Source organism: Salmo trutta, chromosome 26 (genome assembly GCF_901001165.1).
Source record: "Salmo trutta chromosome 26, fSalTru1.1, whole genome shotgun sequence".
Classification (NCBI taxonomy): Eukaryota; Metazoa; Chordata; class Actinopteri; order Salmoniformes; family Salmonidae; genus Salmo; species Salmo trutta.
This window is the reverse complement of record NC_042982.1, coordinates 41,571,815-41,599,614: the sequence shown is the minus strand read 5'-3', so window position 1 is coordinate 41,599,614 and position 27,800 is coordinate 41,571,815. Positions and strand designations below refer to the sequence as shown.

Below are 27,800 nucleotides of genomic sequence, written 5' to 3'. Positions count from 1 at the left end.
ACGAAGGGAGGGGGGGAGCGATACAGTACGAAGGGAGGGGGGAGCGTACAGTACGAAGGGAGGGGGGAGGGGTACAGTACGAGGGAGGGGGGAGCGATCCAGTACGAAGGGAGGGGGGAGCGATCCAGTACGAAGGGAGGGGGGAGCGGTCCAGTACGAGGGAGGGGGGAGCGATCCAGTACGAAGGGACGAGGGAGCGATACAGTACTAAGGGAGGGGGGAGCGATACAGTACGAAGGGAGGGGGGGAGCGATACAGTACGAAGGGAGGGGGGAGCGGTACAGTACGAAGGGAGGGGGGAGCGGTACAGTACGAAGGGAGGGGGGAGCGATACAGTACGAAGGGAGGGGGGGAGCGATACAGTACGAAGGGAGGGGGGAGCGATACAGTACGAAGGGAGGGGGGAGCGATACAGTACGAAGGGAGGGGGGAGCGGTACAGTACGAAGGGAGGGGGGAGCGATACAGTACGAAGGGAGGGGGGAGCGATACAGTACGAAGGGAGGGTGGGAGCGATACAGTACGAAGGGAGGGGGGAGCGATACAGTACGAAGGGAGGGGGGGAGCGATACAGTACGAAGGGAGGGGGGGAGCGATACAGTACGAAGGGAGGGGGGAGCGATACAGTACGAAGGGAGGGGGGAGCGATACAGTACGAAGGGAGGGGGGGAGCGATACAGTACGAAGGGAGGGGGAGCGGTACAGTACGAAGGGAGGGGGGAGCGGTACAGTACGAAGGGAGGGGGGAGCGGTACAGTACGAAGGGAGGGGGGAGCGATACAGTACGAAGGGAGGGGGGGGCGATACAGTACGAAGGGAGGGGGAGCGATACAGTACGAAGGGAGGGGGAGCGATACAGTACGAAGGGAGGGGGGAGCGGTCCAGTACGAAGGGAGGGGGGAGCGGTCCAGTACGAAGGGAGGGGGGAGCGATACAGTACGAAGGGGGGGGAGCGATACAGTACGAAGGGAGGGGGGAGCGATACAGTACGAAGGGAGGGGGGAGCGATACAGTACGAAGGGAGGGGGGAGCGGTACAGTACGAAGGGAGGGGGGAGCGATACAGTACGAAGGGAGGGGGGAGCGATACAGTACGAAGGGAGGGGGGAGGAGTGGAGCGAATACAGGTACGAAGGGAGGGGTGAGCGATACAAGTACGTAAGGTGAGGGAGGGGGCGCGATACAGTACGAAGGGAGGGGGGAGCGCTTACAGTACGAAGGGAGGGGGGGAGCGCGCCTAACAGTACGAAGGGAGGGGGGGGGGAGTCGATACAGTACGAAGGGAGGGGGGGAGACGATACAGTACGAAGGGCGGGGGGAGCGATACAGTACGAAGGGAGGGGGAGCGAATACAGTACGGAAGGGAGGGGGGGAGCGATACAGTCGAAGGGAGGTGGGAGCGGTACATGTACGACGGAGGGCAGGGAGCGACTACAGTACGAAGGGAGGGGGGGGAGCGGTACAGTACTGAAGGGCAGGGGGGAGCGATACAGTACGAGGGAGGGGGGAGGGGTACAGTACGAAGGGAGGGGGAGCGGATACAGTACGAAGGGAGGGGGGGAGCGATACAGTACGAGGGGGGGGGGGAGCGATACAGTACGAAGGGACGGGGGGAGGGGTACAGTACGAAGGGAGGGGGGAGCGATACAGTACGAAGGAGAGGGGGGAGCGATACATACGAAGGGAGGGGGGGAGCGATACAGTACGAAGGGAGGGGGGAGCGATACAGTACGAAGGGAGGGGGGGAGCGGTACAGTACGAAGGGAGGGGGGGAGCGGTACAGTACGAAGGGAGGGGGGGAGCGATACAGTACGAAGGGAGGGGGGAGCGGTACAGTACGAAGGGAGGGGGGAGCGATACAGTACGAAGGGAGGGGGGAGCGATACAGTACGAAGGGAGGGGGGAGCGATACAGTACGAAGGGAGGGGGGAGCGGTACAGTACGAAGGGAGGGGGGAGCGATACAGTACGAAGGGAGGGGGGAGCGATACAGTACGAAGGGAGGGGGGAGGGGTACAGTACGAAGGGAGAGGGGAGCGGTACAGTACGAAGGGAGGGGGGAGCGATACAGTACGAAGGGAGAGGGGAGCGGTACAGTACGAAGGGAGGGGGGAGGGGTACAGTACGAAGGGAGAGGGGAGCGGTACAATACGAAGGGAGGGGGGAGCGATACAGTACGAAGGGAGAGGGGAGCGGTACAGTACGAAGGGAGGGGGAGCGATACAGTACGAAGGGAGGGGGGAGCGATACAGTACGAAGGGAGGGGAAGCGATACAGTACGAAGGGAGGGGGGAGGGGTACAGTACGAAGGGAGGGGGGAGCGATACAGTACGAAGGGAGGGGGGAGGGGTACAGTACGAAGGGAGCGATACAGTACGAAGGGAGGGGGGAGCGATACAGTACGAAGGGAGGGGGGAGCGATACAGTACGAAGGGAGGGGGAAGGCAATACAGTACGAAGGGAGGGCGGGGGTAGCGATTACAGTACGAAGGGGGGAGCGATACAGTACGAAGGGAGGGGGGAGCGATACAGTACGAAGGGAGGGGGAGCGCATCAGTACGAGGGAGGGGGGAGCGATACAGTACGAAGGGAGGGGGGAGCATCAGTACGAAGGGGGACGATTACAAGTACGAAGGGCGGGGGGAGCGATACAGTACGAAGGGAGGGGGGAGCAGTACAGTACGAAGGGAGGGGGTGGAAGCAAGTACAGTACGACGGGAGGGGGGAGCAGTACAGTACGAAGGGAGGGGGGAGCGATACAGTACGAAGGGAGGGGGGGGAGCGATACAGTACGAAGGGAGGGGGGAGCGATACAGTACGAAGGGAGGGGGATCGGTACAGTACGAAGGGAGGGGGGAGCGATACAGTACGAAGGGAGGGGGGAGGCGGTACAGTACGAAGGGAGGGGGGAGCGATACAGTACGAAGGGAGGGGGGAGCGATACAGTACGAATGGAGGGGGAGCGATCCAGTACGAAGGGAGGGGGGAGCGGTCCAGTACGAAGGGAGGGGGAGCGATCCAGTACGAAGGGAGGGGGAGCGATACAGTACGAAGGGAGGGGGGAGCGATACAGTACGAAGGGAGGGGGGAGCGTACAGTACGAAGGGAGGGGGGAGCGATACAGTACGAAGGGAGGGGGGAGCGATACAGTACGAAGGGAGGGGGGAGCGATACAGTACGAAGGGAGGGGGGAGCGATACAGTACGAAGGGAGGGGGGAGCGATACAGTACGAAGGGAGGGGGGGGCGGTACAGTACGAAGGGAGGGGGGGGAGCGATACAGTACGAAGGGAGGGGGGGGAGCGATACAGTACGAAGGGAGGGGGGGAGCGATACAGTACGAAGGGAGGGGGGGAGCGATACAGTACGAAGGGAGGGGGGAGCGATACAGTACGAAGGGAGGGGGAGCGATACAGTACGAAGGGAGGGGGAGCGGTACAGTACGAAGGGAGGGGGGAGCGATACAGTACGAAGGGAGGGGGGAGCGGTACAGTACGAAGGGAGGGGGGAGCGCTACAGTACGAAGGGAGGGGGGAGGGGTACAGTACGAAGGGAGGGGGGGAGCGATTACAGTACGAGGGAGGGGGGAACGATACAGTACGAAGGGAGGGGGGAGCGATACAGTACGAAGGGAGGGGTACAGTACGAAGGGAGGGGTACAGTACGAAGGGAGGGGGGAGCGATACAGTACGAAGGGAGGGGGGAGCGATACAGTACGAAGGGAGGGGGGAGCGATACAGTACGAAGGGAGGGGGGAGCGATACAGTACGAAGGGAGGGGGGAGCGGTACAGTACGAAGGGAGGGGGGAGCGGTACAGTACGAAGGGAGGGGGGAGCGATACAGTACGAAGGGAGGGGGGAGCGGTACAGTACGAAGGGAGGGGGGAGCGGTACAGTACGAAGGGAGGGGGGAGCGGTACAGTACGAAGGGAGGGGGGAGCGATACAGTACGAAGGGAGGGGGGAGCGATACAGTACGAAGGGAGGGGGGAGCGATACAGTACGAAGGGAGGGGGGAGCGATACAGTACGAAGGGAGGGGGGAGCGATACAGTACGAAGGGAGGGGGGAGCGATACAGTACGAAGGGAGGGGGGAGCGATACAGTACGAAGGGAGGGGGGAGCGATACAGTACGAAGGGAGGGGGGAGCGATACAGTACGAAGGGAGGGGGGGAGCGGTACAGTACGAAGGGAGGGGGGAGCGATACAGTACGAAGGGAGGGGGGAGCGATACAGTACGAAGGGAGGGGGGGAGCGCTACAGTACGAAGGGAGGGGGAGCGATACAGTATGAAGGGAGGGGGGAGCGATACAGTACGAAGGGAGGGGGGAGCGATACAGTACGAAGGGAGGGGGGGAGCGATACAGTACGAAGGGAGGGGGGAGCGATACAGTACGAAGGGAGGGGGAGCGATACAGTACGAAGGGAGGGGGGAGCGATACAGTACGAAGGGAGGGGGGGGGAGCGATACAGTACGAAGGGAGGGGGGAGCAATACAGTACGAAGGGAGGGGGGAGCGATACAGTACTAAGGGGGCGATACAGTATGAAGGGGGGAGCGATACAGTACGAAGGGGGGAGCGATAAACAGAGAGTTGTGAGGTGTTTAAATGCCAGTTATGGATCCAGTCTCAAGCCCTGATGGACACAAATCACAGTGGTGAGAACTATTAGCAGACGGCTGTATCACCATTCAATCCCTGGATTTACAACCAAGCACCGATATCACCATTCAATCCCTGGATTTACAACCAAGCACCGATATCACCATTCAATCCCTGGATTTACAACCAAGCACCGATATCACCATTCAATCCCTGGATTTACAACCAAGCACCGATATCACCATTCAATCCCTGGATTTACAACCAAGCACCGATATCACCATTCAATCCCTGGATTTACAACCAAGCACCGATATCACCATTCAATCCCTGGATTTACAACCAAGCACCGATATCACCATTCAATACCTGGATTTACAACCAAGCACCGATATCACAATTCAATCCCTTGATTTACAACCAAGCACCGATATCACAATTCAATACCTGTAGGCAATAATGCCAGAGAGAAACCCAAGTCTTCTGGGGTCATCTATAGATACCATCTGAGGACTGAACCTTTGAGCCTCATCTAGATCTGTGGGTCATCATAGGCTAGGATACAGACTGAATAAAGAGGGGATGCTCAGGGGGGATTTATGTCCCCTTCCATTGTCCAGACAGTGTCAGCCAGCCAGCCAGCCAGCCAGCCGGTTACTGGATCCAGACATAATGCAGTCAGCCAGCCAGTTACTGGGTCCAGGCATAGTGCAGTCAGTCAGCCAGCCAGTTACTGGGTCCAGGCATAGTGCAGTCAGCCAGCCAGTTACTGGGTCCAGGCATAGTGCCATCAGCCAGCCAGTTACTGGGTACAGGCATAGTGCAGTCAGCCAGCCAGCCAGTTACTGGGTCCAGGCATAGTGCAGCAGCCAGCCAGTTACTGGGTCCAGGCATAGTGCAGTCAGCCAGCCAGTTACTGGGTCCAGGCATAGTGCAGTCAGTCAGCCATCCAGTTACTGGGTCCAGGCATAGTGCAGTCAGCCAGCCAGCCAGTTACTGGGTCCAGGCATAGTGCAGTCAGCCAGCCAGTTACTGGGTCCAGGCATAGTGCCGTCAGCCAGCCAGTTACTGGGTCCAGGCATAGTGCAGTCAGCCAGCCAGTTACTGAGTCCAGGCATAGTGCAGTCAGTCAGCCAGTTACTGGGTCCAGGCATAGTGTCGTCAGCCAGCCAGGGAGTCAGAGGGTTAGGTAGGGGGTCTGGGCAGTGTGGGGTGATGCTCACACTAGAAACAAGACGAGGCGTATATATTTCAGCTTGAGTTTCTGCACTGAGGATAGCTCTATATTTAGCTAGATGATGAAGTCGGCATGGCAACACATAGCCAAGCCAAATAACTCCTAAACATACTCAGTTCTATATGGAACACAACAAAGCACCCCCAAGATAACACAAGGCTGACGACAAATGGCTCAATCTTGTATGAGATGTGTGTACGTAAACACAGATCAAATTCAATAAACAGACAAACAAAGGAACAGATATGAACACAGACACTCGCCGTGGCAGGATCCGTCACTGGGCAGGGCGCTATAGTAACGGCATAGTGGCGCGTCTCCTCTAATCTCGGTGTAGCAACAGAGAAGTAAATATATCCACATCAGCTCATCAGTCGGAGTCCAGACCTCCACCTCATAAATTAACACTGATACTCCTGCAGACAACACCAGACAAGCCGCTGAAAGATTTTAACCACTCATGCTGGAGGTTGCCCCTAAATGATCTACTTCCCATCATCTCATCTAACTTTACCCATTAAAAACACTGATCTAGGGACAGTTCTGTTCTTTGTCAATCATAGAAGGATTTATCAGATCACCGAAGTGCACATGGATGCATGGCCTTTCTACACCTACCTCTGTACACTAGGCATATACGATCAGTTACACCTAATACTAATACTAAGTTCCCTTCACTTGAAACTCATTCCCAGAAGGCTGGGATTGACCTGCACCTGAATCAGGTTTAAATTAACCCTACATATGAATTAAGCACATTTTATGGAGTTGGACACTTTTAAATAGGTAGAAGGAAATGATTGGATGTTGGGTATATTTGAGGCAAGGTAGGAATAAAATCCATGTTGTCCAGCAGCACTGTTAAAACGCCAGGAAAAAGATGAAACCTTTTAAAGAAACTGAACCCAGCTGTAATGATTAGGGACGTTAAAACTTTCTCCATCTGTATTCATAGTCACCATGTCATCAACTATGATCAAAAACATTGCAGACGTGGTCACACTACCATTCAGAGTGATAAAAAACCTTGGAGAGACAGAGAGAAAAACTAGCAGCTCAAAGCACTCTCGAACCCAGTGGTCACTAATCTTTTCTGAGTAAAGATCCCTTTCTGAGATAAAATGCAAGCTGAGATCTACTGCTCAGATTTTTTTTTTTTTTAAACATGAATTTATTTATTTTTTTATCCTATGCAACATTAACCAATTAAAAACAGTTCTGTAGCAATGAGGTTTGTGCAGTAGGCTATAGGTCCAATACATTATCACTGCATGTTGATAATGACAATTTGACCATTTTGCAATTATATAAAAAGTATAGGTGTATAATCCCACTGATCATGTGTTGTATTACAGCATAATAATTAGAATATGTTTTTTTACTGGACTGATAGCCTCCATCTGATGTTCAGTCTGAGGGAGAGAGGGAGCAGCGGTGAGGTTGCCTCTCACCCAACTCACTCTCCCTCTGCTGTGAAAAGGGGACACCGTCTTCCAGCTGATGGCAAAACAAGTCACACTGCATTATTTCTGCCTCAAGCATCAACTGATATTGTTACTCCTATGACCAGAGAAAATGAAATAATCCTCCATATTAAAAAAGCCACAAGCTGCTAATAATAACTATCCAAGCCTATCAGAACTCTTTACAGCTGCAGTGCTGGTTGTCGTGTGAGTGGAAGTAGGGAAAAACATTTTATGGATTATAACGGTGTTGAATAGAAAGTGTTGACAGTGCTGAGTAAAAAGTTAAACATGAGCTCACTTCTAAAAACAGAAGCTCTTTGCTGTATTCGTTGAGTCCCTCCAGTCATGGTTTTACAAGTTTTTAAATCTCACCAGTATGAACTTTGCTGTGCTTTCCAGACATCTTTTTACTGTCTATGGTTCAAGGAAACGGTGATCTGAGCTATCTGATTGGCCAGTGGGCCCCGCTGGATAGGCGGAGTTCTACCTTCAGACTTTCTTAACTGACTTACCGAGTTAAATAAAAGGTTAAATAAATATGAAATGGTTCAAAATGGGAGCACTTTGCCTTCCCGGTACTAGGGCTGCTGAATCAAATGCACCTACCGCCAACAGCACTAGGGCTGCTGAATCAAATGCACCTACCGCCAACAGCACTAGGGCTGCTTAATCAAATGCACCTACCGCCAACAGCACTAGGGCTGCTGAATCAAATGCACCTACCGCCAACAGCACTAGGGCTGCTGAATGAAATGCACCTACCGCCAACAGCACTAGGGCTGCTGAATCAAATGCACCTACCGCCAACAGCACTAGGGCTGCTGAATCAAATGCACCTACCGCCAACAGCACTAGGGCTGCTGAATCAAATGCACCTACCGCCAACAGCACTAGGGCTGCTGAATGAAATGCACCTACCGCCAACAGCACTAGGGCTGCTGAATGAAATGCACCTACCGCCAACAGCACTAGGGCTGCTGAATCAAATGCACCTACCGCCAACAGCACTAGGGCTGCTGAATCAAATGCACCTACCGCCAACAGCATGAAACAAATACAAAAAACTAAAGGCTTTATCGTTGTTGTTTTTTACAGAACTGTTTGGTGGTCGACTAGGAATGCCTTGGAGATCGACCAGTCGATCGTGAACGACCGGTAGGTGATCACTGCTCTAGCCCTAACCTGGGGAGACAGAATAACAGCTCAAAGCACTCTTTGTCCAGTAGTGGTTTCTCATTGATGGAATAAAAACAGTTGAAATGGGGCTTTAAATGGCCATGAACAAGCAGTCTGGTATTTAAGTCCTAAACACATGCAACAGCTATGGATGTCTGTTCTGTTTTGATGCCGTTACAGGATTTTCATGATCACAAACTAAAAGACCCCCAATGTAATGCAGCAGGATCCACCTCTGTAAGCACCCGTTTCTGGACAGAGAGGGAGGGAGCTGCCTAACAAGCCCGAGTACAGACAGGCCGTGATGATCAGAGATTCTCCTTGGAAGGTAGTCCTCTAGGAGCAGACAGCACAGTGGGAGGGCGAGTAAATAAGACAGCATCAATAATAGACAGTGAATGTTCTGAGCTCACTGCTCTGATTGGTTCCTATCCTCCAGACAGGCCCGCTGGCCTTCCCTCCACACGCACATAGATTCACTGTCCTGACTAATCGGTTCTGATAGGCCTTTGCCATAATTACCCAGGGCCTTATCACAAACTTATGCGATGCATATTTCATGTCCAGGCTGTACAGTACACTGCACTGGCAGTCAATTTAGGAAAAGCCAAATCCCAGACAAATTTACACACTCCACTTCAAAGAGGGAGAAAATACATTTTAAAAAGGTAGAGAGAGCACGCAAGTTAGTGAAATATTTTCTGTAATCTCTAGATGGATCACAGGCAACAGTAGAAAGAATCAAATACATTTGGTTTTATGGAGATGAGCCTTGATTATAGAGCATAAGTGCATCTCAGTCTGCATATGGCCAAGCACAAATGTTGACTAGAGCCCTATTGAAAGTATATTTTCTCACAATTGTTGTTTCCCCTACTAAAAATAGGCTTGTTTTTTAAAATGTATTCATCTTCTTCCTACTTTGGCACATTCCCACCTATTTCATAACCTTCCTGACAACTAATGAAATGTTATTCAACAAATACAACGTAACGTTCAATTGCTAGTAAGCGAGCCAAAATGTGGCACATATCGATACAATTTCCTACACTGTTTTTGTGTTCGTTAAAAAATAAAAAAATGTAAAATGAGGAAAAAGAGATTAATCCGGCTTTACCAAGCTGCCAGCTGCTGTCTGGGTGGAACTGTTACCACGTACACGACAACTTCTGGGAGTCGACGACAACACAAGCTAGCTTTAGCTAACGTTAGCAACTAGCTAGCAAAACAACTAGCTAATTAGCTAGGTTAACTACATATCCCTAAAAAGAAAATTAAAAAAAAAAAAAATACAGCGAATGTGTTCAAATCGATTGGACTAGAAAGTTACCGTCAAACTTGTGTAAGCGTTTGGGTCTGATCTGACAGCTAGAAATAGCTAGCTAACTGCGGTCATCACTGATCACAGCATCGACGTAGACTTACTTCATCCCCCCCCAAAAAAAAATCAAGAAACCCAAGCTCCAAACCAAGCTAACAAGCAGGTAGTTGGCTAACTACTGCATGCAACAACAAAAGTTAACAAAGAGACATATGTGTATTTCTGATGGATATTGTGGTCTGCTCAGAACCCTGAATGATGTATTTATGTAATAATAACGACGTTACCCCGCGGCATCGCCAGGGCGCCAGACGATCGATGGGAATTTAACAAAGAGGATCAATTTCCGATCAGCTAGAAAGCCACTTTCATCAATGCGAAAAGAGGTCTGTCTCTCTTAAAAGCGGGATCAAAATACCGACAGAAAAGCCATTCGAACACAAAAAAAATATCGTCCACGCAGCGAACTTAGCTAAAGATTTGGAAATGGAATCGAAGCAACTCAAAGGAGGAAAAGACTGACCTGCAGTTGTTGTAAATCAAAGTGCTTCCAATATTGAAACATTGATCCCGCATTGGCCGCCATCTTGAGACATATTGAGACGGAATGAGAAGCTGATAGAGAGAGCGAGGGTTGGAGTTCAGTGGAAAGGAAGGAGAAACGCAGAAAACACGGAACGGAGTTCTCGAATAGTCCCATTCAGTGGCGCGGAATGGACTTTATTGAACGGGAACATACTGTATTCAATAGTGCCACGGAGTAGGGTTATTGAACGAGAGATGGCAAGTGTCTATAGGGTAAAATGTGGACTGGATTTCTACATTGGCTTGTGAAATCAAGCTCTTTGTTGGTTAATTAAGGGCGCTTCGTGGTCATTCTGACGTCTGCATTGGCCGCACAGCATTTATGGTGATTATGGCCTCTGCATAAGTCAAGGTATTCATACTTCTTGTGCTTCGCGTAGCAGGCAGAGCTGTTGTGAAGGAAGTTGTCAAGGAAGTGAGTTTGTGTTTATACAGAAACTTCCGCCCTCACCTACTGTCAACCAATCATATCAGACATTTGCGTCACACCATCCATACGTCGTCTCCGAACACATTTTCGGATAAAAATAAATACAAAATAAAATATTTTCGGATCAAGCATAAATTGGTTATTAGGCTGTGCACTTCCAATGCTTATCAATAATATTAGCAGTGGTGGAAATAATGACCAATTGTCATTGTAAAAGTAAAGTTAATAGAAAAAATGACTCAAGTAAAAGTCTGCCAGATAAGAGGCAGTAGGGTGGACCAGGGATGTTGTCTTGATAAGTGTGTGAATTGGACCATTTTCTGTCCTGCTTAGCATTCAAAATGTAATCAGTACTTTTGGGTGCCAGGGAAAATGTATGGAATAAATGATTTTATTATATTATTTTCTTTAGGAATGTAGTAAATTAAAATTTGTCAAAAATATAAATAGTAAAGTACAGATACCCCAAATAACTACTTAGGTAGTACTTTAAAGTATTTTTACTAAAGTACTTTACATCACTGAATATTAGTAATAGTAACACACACCACACACCAAATTAGGACACAATTGCAGTTGTAAAAATTCACAATCTAAGCATTGCATTGTTGACAATGTGTTGCATTGTTTTGTATTCTTTTGACTTTTTATCAACCGGTGACCTGATTGCATTTTCCAATTGAGTTATTTGTATAGTGGCCACCAGACTGACCCCCCTTCAGGCTGATGGGATTTTAATGGCCCCTTTGTCAGCCTGGCTTTTAGGCTATCAAATTAGATTTCATTTTGTGTTCTAATCATGAACATTTTATTCTTTCACAGCCAATAAATTTCAAGCCCCGAATTCTAAAAATAAAACCATGGATTTGCAGCAGAGCCAAGATAATGTTGCCCTTTAATTACATCTGGAGTTAACTTTTATTGATTCATTACTTTTCATAAAGAATTACCTCGGTTAAAGCTATTCTTTTTAGGGTAGTTCAGGGCTGGTATGTCATTTCATACTAGATTTCAAGCGCAACTGAAGGCAATAAACAACTTACAGTATCTGATTGAAAAACGGCCTATGTGGCATCGATATTAGTCAGAAACATTTATTCTAGTGTCAAAATTGACTACAAAGTGTAAATAGTTTCTTCCAAAACAGAGTTTTTTTTGTAAGTCAGTTCATTATGACTTACTTGAGGGTTGGGTTATGATTTCGACAATGCTCACTTGCACACTAATACTAGATACACAGTTCCAGTAAGACCTGCCCAGCAGCTCAAAGGATTGGACTTTGTTTACATAAAACAACAAGTCTGTATTTTTTTTACTTGAGAAATACTGCACCAAACACCTTAGCTAGATGTTACATTGCTCAACTAAAACCTTCACAGCAAAAAAACAATAAAATGTATTACAGATTTCTTGAGATATTTCTGATAAATTCAGACAATTTTGGAGGAAGTAATACTAGTTTTGTTCCTATGGTGTCTCATGGGGTACAAACATCAGTAACTGCCACTTCGAACCACACCCCCAAGTCTGAAATCTTTTTTTCCTGAATGAGCAAAATCGGTGCGTTCAATCACTCTCATAATTCAGGAAGAAGAGCCGTTTGGTTAATAGCCCCCCCCCCTTATGTGGTGTTGTTCTTATTCTGTCTGCCGACTTAACTCAATATTGTGTTTTTAGGTCAGACAGTAATAAGCTGCGAGACTTGTCCTGGGTGGGGTGAGATCCTCCCAAATCCATCTAGAAAGACAAGTTTGAGAGAACACCTACAGGCTCACGGCCGGCCCGCTCATTAGGCAGGATTAGGCAGCAGCCTATTGGTGGAAGATTGACGAGGGCGGAATTTTCTGAGCTTAACGCACCTCCAACAACAATACATAAAAACTAACTTAATTCTGCCCCAAAACAATGACAATTTCTTTCAGCCAGTGACATTCCCAGCGTGCTTCTCCAGGGTGCATCGCTGCGGCGCACCACCAACGTTCCATCAAAAATAAATAATCTAACATAAATGATGTAGCAGATATAGGATATGGTAGAAAGAGTATGTGACCTTTTCTGTAGCCTACAGGCTGGAGATAAAATGGATGACAATGTAATGAGACGGACACTTTTTTTACATAGCCTTCCCTGTGGCTCAGTTGGTAGAGCATGGTGTTTGCAACGCCAGCATGGTGTGTGCAACGCCAGGGTTGTGGGTTCGATTCCCACGGGGGGCCAGTACAAAAAATGCATGAAATGAAATGTATGAATTCACTACTGTAAGTCGCTCTGGATAACAGCGTCTGCTAAATGACTAAAATGTAAATGTAAATGTACATCATGCAGGTTTCTCTGATCAAATAATAGCCTAATCAATCAAATAAAACATTCTGGCATGTTAACAAACAACATATCCTAAAAACAGGACAGGTCAAAGTAAAATGGACAATAACAATTGTTCCCCAGGAGTTTCACCCCATTGTCATGATCAGTGGTTTCAAGTTTGTATCTGTCCATTTTTGACTAGCTGATCATAGCGAAAAATAAAATACTTCTGCATTTCCCGCAGTGTAAACATATTGCAAATAGGTAACTCCGGAGAAAGTTGGGTAGCCGATATTCAGAGCTTAAACAGCCAAATTTATTAGTCACAGGAATCAGGACGAATAAAGCCAATGCAACGGCCTGTTTTGCAAACAGTGGGCCTAACACATAGATGGGCATTCATAAAATTCCATTGCGGCCGACATGGCTAGGCTACACCCCAGTAAGCGCGAACCGACGTCTTTTGGATGTCTTTTTTGGTTCTGTCCGGACGTAGTTTTTTGGTGTTTTACAAACGGTAGTCTTACCACATACAGTACCTTGCAAAAGTATTCATCCCCCTTGGCGTTTTAACTATTTTGTTGCATTACTCTGAAAATTGTTCGATATTATTGCACTGTTGGAGCTAGAAACACAAGCATTTCGCTACACCCGCAATGACATTTGCTAAACACGTGTATGTGACCAATACGATTTGATATGATTTGGAGAAATGTAACCACTCTCAAATGAATAGACAGACCTATGGATGTAAGGACTGCCCATCCGTGATATTAAAATGATCGTTTTAACCATGTTGCGAGGCTATACAGTGTTTGTTTACATTTACATTGTTTACAAACATTGCAGTTAAAACAAGCTTTTATTTTGGGATTCTGACAAGGTACGACAGTTAGACTAAGTTCATTAGGCATTTCCACGATTTAATGTACATATTTATTTTTACATTTTATTCATTTAGCAGACATTCTTATCCAGAGCGACTTACAGTTAGTGCATTCATCTTGAGATAGCTAGGTGAGAACCACAAATCACAGTCATAGTCAGTAGGATGTAGGAAAAGAAAAGTGAGAGTGTTATTTGTGCACTGGGGGATTTAACCACAATACTTTGTGAAAAGGGAGGTTTTCAGACGGGCAAGGACTCTGCTGTCCTGTCATCAGGTGGAAGCTCGTTCCACCATTTGGGTGGCAGGAAAGATACACTGAACAAAAATATAAACGCAACATGTAAAGTGTTGGTTCCATGTTTCATGAGCTGAAATAAAAGATCCCCGTAATTTTACATACCCACAAAAAGCTGATAACGCATAGCCCCATGTCACAAGGATCTGTACACAATTCCTGGAAGCTGAAAATGTCCCAGTTCTTCCATTGCCTGCATAATCACCAGACATGTCACCCATTGAGCATGTTCGGGATGCTCTGGATCGATGTGTACAACAGCGTGTTCCAATTCCCGCCATTATCCAGCAACCTCACACAACCATTGAATAGGAGTGGGACAACATTCCACAGTCCACAATACACAGCCTGATCAACTCTATCCGAAGGACATGTGTGGCACTGCATGAGCCAATTGGTGGTCACACCAGATACTGACTGGTTTTCTGATCCTTGGCCCTGACCAACAGATGCATATCTGTATTCCCACTCATGTGAAATCCATAGATTAGAGCCTAATTCATTTTTAAATTGACATATTTCATTATATGAACTGTAACTCAGTAAAGTCTTTGAAGTTGTTGCATGTTGCGTTTATATTTTTGTACAGTGTATATTCTTATTCTCAAAAATCAATGGGTTCATATTTATAAGTCCAGAAATGGGTGTACCAACTACGGATTGTCCCTCTCTCCTTTCCAGAGTGTGCTGTTGAAACAAACAGATCTGCTCTCTCTCACCTCCACTCCCTTGAGTTGTCTTACTCAGTTTGTCTTGCTTTCTCTGCTCGTTAACTGAGCCTTTGAGTGCTGATGCTCTTAGCTGCCCCAGCCGTGGCTGTGCTGTGGGGGAGAGGCAGAGATGGATGTGTGGCCCTTGGGGCCTTGGGGCTGAGAGCACCACTAATCATCTCAGACAGCCAGGGGAGGCTGGACAAGATCATCATTGCCCGGCAGTGCAGTGAAGTGCTGGAACGGCACTTTCACACAACCTTTGATCCCAGGGGTCACCTCTGATGTCAAGGTCAGGGGTCAGCGAGGGCCTCAGCGATCAGCGCACCCTCAGAGCCCAGAGGTTTCCAGCCGCCTCTGCATTCTCTCTCTGCAACCCCCTGTCTCTTTCTCTCTCTCTCTCTCGATCTCTCTCCCTGTTTCTCTCTCTCTGGGCCTCCCTGGATAGAATTGAGACATCCTATCCCCTGGGAGAGAGAGTTCGAATTGAGACATCCTATCCCCTGAGAGAGAGAGTTTGAATTGAGACATCCTATCCCCTGGGAGAGAGAGTTTGAATTGAGACATCCTATCCCCTGAGAGAGAGAGTTTGAATTGAGACATCCTATCCCCTGGGAGAGAGAGTTTGAATTGAGACATCCTATCCCCTGGGAGAGAGAGTTTGAATTGAGACATCCTATCCCCTGAGAGAGAGAGTTTGAATTGAGACATCCTATCCCCTGAGAGAGAGAGTTTGAATTGAGACATCCTATCCCCTGAGAGAGAGAGTTTGAATTGAGACATCCTATCCCCTGGGAGAGAGAGTTTGAATTGAGACATCCTATCCCCTGAGAGAGAGAGTTTGAATTGAGACATCCTATCCCCTGAGAGAGAGAGTTTGAATTGAGACATCCTATCCCCTGGGAGAGAGAGTTTGAATTGAGACATCCTATCCCCTGAGAGAGAAAGAAAGTATAGAAAGAGGAAATCGATATAGATGAAGAGACTGGGTCCCATCCAGAGGAGTGTGTCACCCAGGGAGAGAAGGCCTAAACACACACACACACACACACACACACACACACACACACACACACACACACACACACACACACGTATTGACATGAACTGGCTCCGGTTTCCTGATAGCGATGGAAGGCTTACGAGTGTTTAAACGATCCATCTTTCCTACAACGGCTGAAGATTTAACGTGTTTCCCAAAACACCACGCAGAGGGAACGGTCATTAAGTGAGTCATTGGAGGAGCATGTGTGTCGATACCTATAGGATCCAGTAAAAAGGAGCGCTGCTCTTGGATCTGCTTTCTCCATTCAAATCTTACCTTAACATTAGAATGATTTCACAATACTGACGACGGATCAGTTGTTATTACCACCAAAATATTGAGGCGGTTTATTCTAATGCTTTCCCAAGGGGAGGGTTTAGTATATATATATATTTTTAAATCTAGTCCAGGGGAGAGTCATGTCATTTGTAATTGATGAAATGTCTGTATTTCTTAGTGTTTTAGAATGAGTTACTTATTAGGCTATGCATCACTGTGTACCCGATGCCGCCCCTCATCACTCATTCTCTGCTGCTTGTGCAATATCAAGTGTGCCTATAGGTTATTTAGTGTGGTCTCAATCAAATGATCCATATGTTACAAAGTGTATGCTTCTCGGAGAAGCACAGAGCATAGTAAGATGTCTAAGATAGCAGCTGGGATGGTGTAAGTAAATCTAGGCTGCGTTACACACTGAGCCCTGGTCTTCTCTGCGCTTGCTGACCAAAACATTTTTGTTGTTGTTGTGATGTTTAACCAATGCTGTGCTTTGTCCAGGAGGAGAGTCAAACAATTCTTCAGAAAATGATTTTGGATTAGGCCTAGTACAAAAAAAATGCAATATCTTGCACGTGTACTAGCCTAAAGCCTGTTCTGTCCAACTGCTTTTAAATGCTAGTAAAACTAAGTGCATGCTCTTCAACCGATCGCTGCCAGCACCCGCCCGCACGACTAGCATCACTACTCTGGACGGTTCTGACTTAGTATATGTGGACAACTACAAATACCTAGGTGTCTGGTTAGACTGTAAACTCTCCTTCCAGACTCACGTTAAGCATCTCCAATCCAAAATGAAATCTAGAATCGGCTTTCTATTTCGCAGCAAAGCCTCCTTCACTCATGCTGCCAAGCATACCCTCGTAAAACTGACCATCCTACCAATCCTTGACTTTGGCGATGTCATTTACAAAATAGCCTCCAACACTCTACTCAGCAAATTGAATGCAGTCTATCACAGTGCCATCCGTTTTGTCACCAAAGCCCCATATACTACCCAACACTGCGACCTGTATGCTCTCGTTGGCTGGCCCTCGCTTCATATTCGTCGCCAAACCCACTGGCTCCAGGTCATCTATAAGTCTTTGCTGGGTAAAGCCCCACCTTATCTCAGCTCACTGGTCACCCTAGCAACACCCACCCGTAGCACGCGCTCCAGCAGGTATATTTCACTGGTCATCCCCAAAGCCAACACTTACTTTGGCCGCCTTTCCTTCCAGTTCTCTGCTGCCAATGACTGGAACGAAGTGCAAAAATCACTGGAGTCTTATATCTCCCTCTCCAACTTTACGCATCAGCTGTCCGAGCAGCTTACCGATCACTGTACCTGTACACAGCCAATCTGTAAATAGCACACCCAACTACCTCATCCCATATTGTTATTTATCCTCTTGCTCTTTTGCACCCCTGTATCTCTACTTGCACATCATCATCTGCACATCTATTCACTCCAGTGTTAATGCTAAATTGTAATTATTTCACCTCAATGGCCTATTTATTGCTTTACCTCCCTACTCTTCTACATTTGCACACACTGTACATGGATTTTTCTATTGTGTTATTGACTGTACGTTTGTTTATGTGTAACTCTGTGTTGTTGTTTGTGTCGCACTGCTTTGCTTTATCTTGGCCAGGTCACAGTTGTAAATGAGAACTTGTTCTCAACTGACCTACCTGGTTAAATAAAGGTGAAATAAAAAGAAATAAAACATTTGAGAAGCAGAGCGCAAAGATGAGAAGGAGGACCAGAGGTCAACTTTGATAGCTACTACTGTAATAGATTTGAATAAAAACATTGTTTCTTGGGTGACAAGTAGCCTAGTGGTTAATAGTGTTGGGCCAGTAACCGAAAGGTCACTGTTTCGAATCCCCAAGCCGACTGTTGATGTGCCATTGAGCAAAGCACTTAACTAAGGATCAGGTCTTTTTTTTTCCAATTTTCGCCTAAAATGACATACCCAAATCTAACTGCCAGTAGCTCAGGCCCTGAAGCAAGGATATGCATATTCTTGATACCATTTGAAAGGAAACACTTTGACGTTTGTGGAAATGTTAAATGAATGTAGGAGAACATAACACATTAGATCTGATAAAAGATAATACGAAGAACAAAAACATGATTTTCTTGGTATTTTTTTGTTCCATCATCTTTGAAATGCAAGAGAAAGGCCATAGTGTATTATCCCAGCCCAGGCGCAATTTAGATTTTGGCCACTAGATGGCAGCAGTGTATGTGCAAAGTTTTAGACTGATCCAATGAACCATTGCATTTCTGTTCCAAATTTTGTATCTAGACTACCCAAATGTGACTAATTGGTTTATTAATAACTTTTTAAGTTCATAATTGTGCACTCTCCTCAAACAATAGCATGGTATTATTTTACTGTAATAGCTACTGTAAATTGGACAGTGCAGTTAGATTAGCAAGAATTGAAGCTTTCTGCCAATATCAGATATGTCAATTTCCTGGGAAATGTTCTTGTTACTTACAACCTCATGCTAATCGCATTAACCTACGTTAGCTCAACCGTCCCGAGGGGGACCCACCAATCCTGTAGAGGTTTTAACCTCAATTGCTCCTGTAAGTCACTCTGGATAAGATCGTCTGCTAAATGACATAAATGTAAATTATGTATTTATCAGAGTTGTTGACCTCACAATTAAGCAGATTCTATTAACTTACATTGTGTTGCTGGAACTTGAAGCAGCAGTCGCGGCACAATCAGTCAGAAATGCACAGCTCATGGTGCTGAAAGTAGGCATATTCAAGTAGGCATAATTCATTTCAATGTCTTCATTTTAATTAGACTTTACTAACAACAAGAGTGCTTTGTGTCGTAGCCTATTTCTTCCTATTTAAGAAATAAGCGGAAGGCCTACCTGTTTGACAGAGGACATTAGGCTGTAGGCTGCTATTTACATAGATTTGTCAGCCAATTCCTCCACCCACCATGCACTCTTTAAATCATCCAGGACCTATATACTCGGTGTCAGAGGAAGGACCAAAAAATTGTCAAAGACTCCAGTCACCCAAGTCATAGGCTGTTCTCTCTGCTACAGCACGGCAAGCGGTACCGGAGCACCAAGTCTAGGTCCAAAAGGCTCCATAACAGCTTCTACCCCCAACACATAAGGCTGCTGAACAGGTAATCAAATGACCACCCAGACTATGTACATTGACACCCCCCCGTTGTTTTTACACTGCTGATACTCGCTGTTTATTATCTATGCATAGTCACTTTACCCTACCTACATGTACAAATTACCTCAACTAACCTGTACCCCCGCACATTGACTCGGTACCACCTGTGTCACGTCCTGACCAGTATAAGGGTTATTTGTTATTGTAGTTTGGTCAGGACATGGCAGAGGGTATTCTGTTTATGTGGTTCGGGGTGGTGATTTATTTAGTAGGGTGTGTGTTTAGTTAGTTCCGGGTTTTGGGGGTTATGTTCTATGTTTGTATTTCTATGTGGTCTCTAGTCTTTTGTATTTCTATGTCTAGTTTATTGGGGTTGGACTCTCAATTGGAGGCAGGTGTTTTCTAGTTGCCTCTGATTGAGAGTCCTATATATGGGTATGTGTTTGGTTTAGTGTTTGTGGGAGATTGTTCTTGGATTGCTGTGTTGCCCTCAAGACTGTTGGTCGTTGTTTTGTTATTTTTGTATACGTGTTTGTTTGGTTTTTCCTTCTTTTCCCGTCAATAAAGAAGATGAGTATGCACTTCCATGCTGCGTTTTGGTCCTCTCCTTGTGACAACCTGTATATAGCCTCGTTATTTTATTGTGTTACTGTTTAATAATTTTTTACTTTAGTTTATTTGGTAAATATTTTCTACACCTGTTGTATTCGGCGCATGTGACTAATAAAATTGGATTTGATTTGATTTGAAATAGCCAACCTTCATGTCAGTGGAAGGTTATTCATGTTAAAACCAGGACTGTAATTGAGGGGGTAATGAGACGCTATGCCATAAGTCAACCTTTTATGAATGAAAATGGCAACAAGTACCTGTAAGCTTTAGATTTAGAAGAAAATAAAACAGATCTGATTATATGAAGTGATCGATAACAGCGCTTTGGTCAGCGATGCTTTATGCTAGAAACAAGCTGTGACTCCGACATGACTCTAATGCATATGGGGCTTCAGATTGGCTCTGTGGTCTAAGGCACTAGACAATAGTACCTGGTTAGAATCCAGGCTGTATCACATCCGGCAACGATTGGGAGTCCCATAGAACGGCGCACAATTGGCCCAGCGTCGTCCGGGTTTGGCCGGGGTAGGCTGTTATTGTAAGTAAGAATTTGTTCTTAACTGACTTGCCTAGTTAAATAGGTTACGTATAAAAATATAATTGTTTTGTTTCTTTGACGTTCAGAGGCTGTGCTACAACCTTCTATAGCCGAGGAGACAAAACATTCACTTTGCTTTGGAAAGTCATCTAATTCTGTCACTATGAGTTGATTTAGCTATTCACTTTCTGTACAATAGAACATATTTAAACCCAGACAGCTTTTAGGGAAACACTTGTGACCTTCTCTTGTTGGGTTAAGCCATGAAAGAAGAGTAATCAGCAGTTAAAGATTTGCCTACTGTCTGGGGGGGAACTTATGAATGTACCATGCTTAGATTTCTACTGACGGCTCAGATTAAATGATTTCCTAACAGGGACAGTTTCCTTACGAACAAGACACACTGATTTGGCCTTGGAGAACTATGATAAGATGAACACATAGACCTATCTCTCTGTCCATTCTTAGCCTATAATTTGTGTGGTATTATTAAAAATATTTTGCTGATATGTAGAATTGCATGACATTTTTATACAAGGCATTCTGAAAATACGATGATAGATTCATGCAATGATTTTACTATAAAAGGAGATATTCCCACCCTTCCTCTTGTCCATGGTGGTCTGTGAACCCACGACCTTCTGGCCCGCAGTCCTGTGCGCTATGAAAATGTATGCATTGTCATGTAATACTCAAGGAAAAAGAGACATATATATATATATATATATAGGCTCTGGTGAGGGTAAACGGTAAAGAGGTTTTATGTAATTTATGCTTTAATTGTTATTTTGGGTATAGGGGAGGGTTTTTCCCCCAGGTGTTCAGGGAGGGTTTAGGTAACTATATTTTGCTGAAGGGAGGTTTTTTTCCCCAGGTGTTCAGGGAGGGTTTAGGTAAACGATATTTTGCTGAAGGGAGGGGTTTTTCCCCAGGTGTTCAGGCAGGGTTTAGGTAAACTATATTTTGCTGAAGGGAGGGGCATCCATTTTCATTTCAGAGAGGTCCGATTTTCTCCATGTAACCCATAACGTTCACTCCCTTATCAGCGGTCACAGACAGACGGATAAACCATGTGATTCTATGTTGAGCAGCGATCTTCTGTCTGTAAACGAAACACATGCATACTGACCACACCGGTCACGTCGCGTGCGCAAGCGTTGCAAAATAAATGTACACATACATGTTATTGAATCATTGCACCTACACTGCCCTCGCGCATCATGGAGCGTCAGCATAGCCAGACGTTAAAAAATAACTTGGTTCTATTTGTGACGCTTGATGCGCTGCAAGTCCCGCCTCTCCCATCTCCTCATTGGTTTTTAGGAGTATATACCCACGTGGGTGATTGAAAGATGAACTGGAGGTTCACACTCCAGTCCAGTTGGTGGCGGTAATGCACCTTAAAGTTCCCATTAAAGTTCCCAGTTCCCACTGACTGGGCTGGGAAATGGGAAGTACCACTGACTGGGCTCTGAGCTGTTGCACGCTGGGAAATGGGAAGTACCACTGACTGGGCTCTGAGCATGCTGGGAAATGGGAAGTACCACTGACTGGGCTCTGAGCATGCTGGGAAATGGGAAGTACCACTGACTGGGCTCTGAGCACACTGGGAAATGGGAAGTACCACTGACTGGGCTCTGAGCATGCTGGGAAATGGGAAGTACCACTGACTGGGCTCTGAGCACGCTGGGAAATGGGAAGTACCACTGACTTGGCTCTGAGCACGCTGGGAAATGGGAAGTACCACTGACTGGGCTCTGAGCTGTTGCACGCTGGAAAATGGAAGGATCAGTACCAGTGACCACTCTACAAGAACACAAAGCTCACATCTCACACACTTGTCTCTCACTCTCTCTCTCTCTATCAATCTCTCTCTCTCTCTCTCTATCAATCTCTCTCTATCAATCTCTCTCTCTCTATCAATCTCTCTCTCTCAATCTTTCTCTCTCTCAGTCTCTCTCTCTCTCTCTATCAATCTCTCTCTATCAATCTCTCTCTCTCTATCAATCTTTCTCTCTCTCTATCAATCTCTCTCTCTCCCTCTCTATCAATCTCTCTCTATCAATCTCTCTCTCTCTATCAATCTTTCTCTCTCTCTATCAATCTCTCTCTCTCCCTCTCTATCAATCTCTCTCTCTCTATCAATCTCTCTCTCTCTATCAATCTCTCTCTCCCTCTCTATCAATCTCTCTCTATCAATCTCTCTCTCTCTCTCTCTCTCTCAATCAATCTTTCTCTCTCTCTCTCTTTATTAATTTCTCTCTCTTTCTCTGCATATTCTCTGGCATTTTATTAATTAATTTAAATCAAATATGGTTTCTCTGGACGCCAGACCTAATTTTAAGAACACAGTGCATGGGATTACATTTTAATTATGAATATGCACCCTGACAAGGACATTGATACTGGAATATGGTTTGGTTGAAATATAATGAAGCTTTTATTCAGCTTATATGTTTGTTGCATGTTTGTGTCCTATCTATTTCAGGGTTAGTGTTATAATACCTAAAAGCAATTGATGAGACCCAGACGTAAATGACAGCAATACTGGGCGAAGGGAGCCCCCTTGTGGACTGTATGGAAATCAGAACCAGAAGAGGAAAATAGACTTCTCTGGGCATAACAGGTTGAATAGATTTTAGGTCAATTGCCTATAGAGAGCAATAGTAATGGTCTTTTTGTAGGCACTCCTCCATGGTTCTTTGGACAAAGCCTATGGGAAAACGAATTGAGTTTTTTGTAGGGTTTTTGGACCGACTGTTTGCTCATTTGCTGTTGCTCTAAGATGGCAACTGTACGCAAATGCGCATGTGCCAATTGAATCTCAACAAGGAAACAGTCGTTGGTGGTATTTGATTAATGTTTATTGAAAAAGTATGGGATTTCAGCAAACAAAAAAAAGCATGCAACTACAAAGGACAAACACAAAAATGTGCCGATTTATAATTCACTTTTTATTTTGTTGAAGTTTTGACTTTTGGCGAGTAAATAGTAGTCGGAACTAGATTCCACAAAGCCTTGTCTAAGCACCACTCAATTGGTGAAGTTCATCAGAAACTTCCTTCACCACGGAGGGAAACTTCCTTCACCACGGAGGGAAACTTCCTTCACCACGGAGGGAAAATTCCTTCACCACGGAGGGAAACTTCCTTCACCACGGAGGGAAACTTCCTTCACCACGGAGAGGAGTTTAGTCTGCAAAGTAGATTATAGACCTAACACAGCTGAGGTAATTACCGTGTAACAAATTTAAACGCATGCAGGTTAACACATTTTGTGCTCATGGATTATAAATGAAATTAGATAACAGAATTTCCCTACATTACATTTATGTTGTTACTCACAGTATCGCTTTGTCTCCCTCGTCTATTGGTTCAAGAGGTCTGCATTTTAACTGTATGATCATTGGTTCAAGAGGTCTGCATTTTAACTGTATGATCATTGGTTCAAGAGGTCTGCATTTTAACGGTATGATCATTGGTTCAAGAGGTCTGCATTTTAACTGTATGCTCATTGGTTCAAGAGGTCTGCATTTTAACTGTATGCTCATTGATTCAAGAGGTCTGCATTTTAACTGTATGATCATTGGTTCAAGAGGTCTGCATTTTAACTGTATGCTCATTGATTCAAGCGGTCTGCATTTTAACGGTATGATCATTGGTTCAAGCCAGTGAGGTATATAATTCAGTTCAGGCACTGCTGCATCTAGGCCACATAGCAGCCCTCAACCCGAGGGACAGCATGTTTACTTGTGCCATCCTGAAAGAGCCTCTCAGGGTGACAAAGACCCCATTCACTAGTAACCGGAGCTCGCACGCTGCCACATCAAGTATTTGAGCAGGATGGTGTTTCGGCCTATCTGTTTGCGGCCACATTCACCAACAACACAGCTCAGGAAATGTAGGTAACACATGATTAAAGTCTGGTGGCGGATGTCCTAATCTTGCCTGACAGAGCAGAGACAAAGAGACTGTAGGCCTAACTTCATTGTTTTCCTGAGACAGGGCCGACTGGTTTTTCCTCATAGCGGAGGGAGGTAGCAGGTGTGAGGAAGGAGGACCTTAACTTTTGTCCTTGTCATCCTAGCCCAGGTGGAAGAGATCATTATTCTGAGTTCGACGGAGAGGCGAATGTGACAGGGCAGTTGACGTTAAAGTTGTAGAACTTCTGGAGTTAATGGCAAAGGGTGCATGAGCAGTTAATGGATATAAGGACTGGAAGTCTGACAGGATTTCATGGAGCTAACTCAGTGGGCTACTCAGTGGATAACAGGTGGTCGTTCTACCTTTCACAGAGCCGGTAAGCGCCCCAGTTTGTGTCGCTGCAGAACATTTAGAGTAGCTGTTCTGAGAACATCATGCTCGTGGGTGTGTTTCACCGCTCTCGTCTGTGCGCTCTTTCTCCTCCTTGGAGTGTGTTTTCTCAATCTCTTTGACCCACGACTCCAACCCCTCTCTCTCACTGGAGTCGAACCCAGAGATGTCACCCTTCTGTTGTGGACTCACCCCTTCGGCCGTTACCGCAGACTGCCGGACTGCGAGGCGCGCTTTGGGATCCGTGGGTGCGTACTGACCGACGACCGACGCGTGTACCCTGGGGCCGACGCCATCATCATGCACCACCGTGAGATAGCAACCAACGCCACGGCACTCCCGTCCGACCCACGACCCCGTGGCCAGAAGTGGATCTGGATGAATTTTGAATCCCCGTCTCACACTCGTGGCCTGCGGCGGTTCGAGGGCTTGTTCAACCTCACCATGACCTACCGTGCAGATTCAGACATCTTTCTCCCCTACGGCTACCTTGTGACCCGCCTTCACCCTCACGCCAACACCCCTTACACACGCCCCCAACGGCTCCACCTACTGGTCTGGGTCATCAGTAACTGGTCGGAGTCGCAGGCCCGCGTGGCGTATTACCGTCGGCTGGTTAACTACGTTGACGTGGATGTGTTCGGGCGTGCAGGTGTGCCAATGCCAGAGGACAGCACTGTGGTGCGCACGGTGAGGCGCTACCTGTTTTATCTGGCGTTGGAGAACTCACAGCACACCGACTACATCACGGAGAAGCTCTGGAACTCCTTACTGGCCGGGGCCGTTCCTGTAGTTCTCGGGCCGCCGCGGGAAAACTACGAACGCTTCCTCCCCCATGATGCCTTCATTCATGTGGACGACTTCCCTTCTCCCCGCCTGCTCGCCCAATACCTGATGCTGCTGCGCCGGAGCCCCTCCCTCCTGCAGAGACACCTGGCCTGGAGGAGGAGCTACAGCGTGCACCTGACCGCCTTCTGGGCAGAGCATTACTGCACAGCGTGTCGCGTTGTGAGGAACCACAGACTCCGGACTGACACCATCACCAACCTTCAGCGCTGGTTTGAGTCCTGACCCATGACCTCTGCTTTTTGACCTTCCAATATGTGGTGACTACTATGAACACGATTGGTCAGATATCTAGCCACAACCCCATTCTGTAGCAGGGAATCTATAGGAACTGTCTTCAACACCATTTAGTAAACAGTTGATCACAGGAAGAAAACACTTCATATTTATTGAACATCATTGAACTGTAATTCACTTGTCTGTTATTTTTGTTGTTGTTGTTAGTCAGGGTTCAGTAGTATTATGAAGTGAGTTGTGTCAGACTGTATAAGAAACATAGATATTGCTCTCATCAGCGTGTTGTGTGGATAGTTAAAGCGGCTGCTTTTGGAGGCCTAGCCTTCCTTAAACTTAAGGATGGGACAGTGGAATGGGTTAAGCATCATGGCCATGTTAACCCCAGTAGCCTTGATACTGCCCTGACATGACCAGGTGACCAGGTGCTATTTACCCCACACCACTAGACATGGGCAATGTCAACCCCAGGATAAACCACAACACTACCCCCTGGCTCCTGTTCCACCTCCAAAGGAGATACCTGTGACACACGCACACACACACACACACACACACACACACACACACACACACACACACACACACACACACACACACACACACACACACACACACACACACACACACACACACACACAGCTCCATCCACCCCTATGATTCCTCTCATAGAAATTGTACAAGCTATATTTACATCAAATGTCCATGTCTTTCTTACCTTACTTGTCTGATTGGTTCAGTTGTTTCAGTTCAAGGTATTTCACACTTTTTAATGTTTTTTCCACTACATGTGAACATTCTAATGTATGTTTGCAATTGCAACAAATGAAACTTGAACTTGACCTGCTTAAGCAAGTTTTGCCTCCAAAGTAGTCACTCTTACGCATAATCACAATTGGTGGCGCTTTGTCTTCGAACGTAGACCAAACCCATTGTTGGACTTTATTTAAAGGCCTATCCCATTGTTGGACTTTATTTAAAGGCCTATCCCATTGTTGGTATTTATATAAAGGCCTATCCCATTGTTGGTATTTATATAAAGGCCTATCCCATTGTTGGTATTTATATAAAGGCCTATCCCATTGTTGGTATTTATATAAAGGCCTATCCCATTGTTGGTATTTATATAAAGGCCTATCCCATTGTTGGGCTTTATTTAAAGGCCTATCCCATTGTTGGACTTTATTTAAAGGCCTATCCCATTGTTGGTATTTATATAAAGGCCTATCCCATTGTTGGTATTTATATAAAGGCCTATCCCATTGTTGGTATTTATATAAAGGCCTATCCCATTGTTGGTATTTATATAAAGGCCTATCCCATTGTTGGTATTTATATAAAGGCCTATCCCATTGTTGGTATTTATATAAAGGCCTATCCCATTGTTGGTATTTATATAAAGGCCTATCCCATTGTTGGTATTTATATAAAGGCCTATCCCATTGTTGGTCTTTATTTAAAGGCCTATCCCTTGTTGGTCTTTATATATACGTGACCTACTTGTTGTGTGTATGTACTGACAAGTATGTGGAACTGATAGATTCACACACACGCTACATGTTAATGTATTTAAATGTATGTAAATTGTAAAGTATTTTGCCTGTAATGTCTTCTTTTTTTTTTTTTTTTAAATGTGTCGGACCCTAGTAAGACTAGCTGTCACCATTGGCGTTTGCTAATGAGGATCCTAATAAATAAAATCAAAGGCACATTCCATGTTGGTATTTATTTAAAAGCCTATCCCTTGTTGGTATTTATATAAAGGCCTATCCCTTGTTGGTAT

General features: G+C 46.1%; 2 protein-coding genes across 2 annotated transcripts in view; one reads left to right on the top strand and one right to left on the bottom strand.

The window, feature by feature from the left end:
• The window catches only part of LOC115163799 (homeobox protein cut-like 1), a gene marked incomplete in the record, with an annotated part of 92,359 nt that extends 81,577 nt beyond the window's left edge, over nt 1-10,782 (bottom strand). The window contains 1 exon segment of the mRNA XM_029715977.1: nt 10,322-10,782. Coding sequence (XP_029571837.1) covers nt 10,322-10,498 — 177 coding nt within the window.
• Nucleotides 10,783-24,750: 13,968 nt separating this feature from the next.
• LOC115163798 (alpha-(1,3)-fucosyltransferase 4-like) lies at nt 24,751-26,193 on the top strand. The gene has a single exon (XM_029715976.1). It carries the CDS (start codon nt 24,860-24,862, stop codon nt 26,006-26,008), a length of 1,149 nt encoding a protein of 382 aa, XP_029571836.1. The 5' UTR covers nt 24,751-24,859; the 3' UTR covers nt 26,009-26,193.
• The last annotated feature ends 1,607 nt before the right edge of the window (nt 26,194-27,800 follow it).

Coding starts and splice junctions, on each gene's coding strand:
- LOC115163798 (XM_029715976.1), top strand. CDS start 24,860: ATGGAGCTAACTCAGTGGGCTACTCAGTGGATAACAGGTGGTCGTTCT.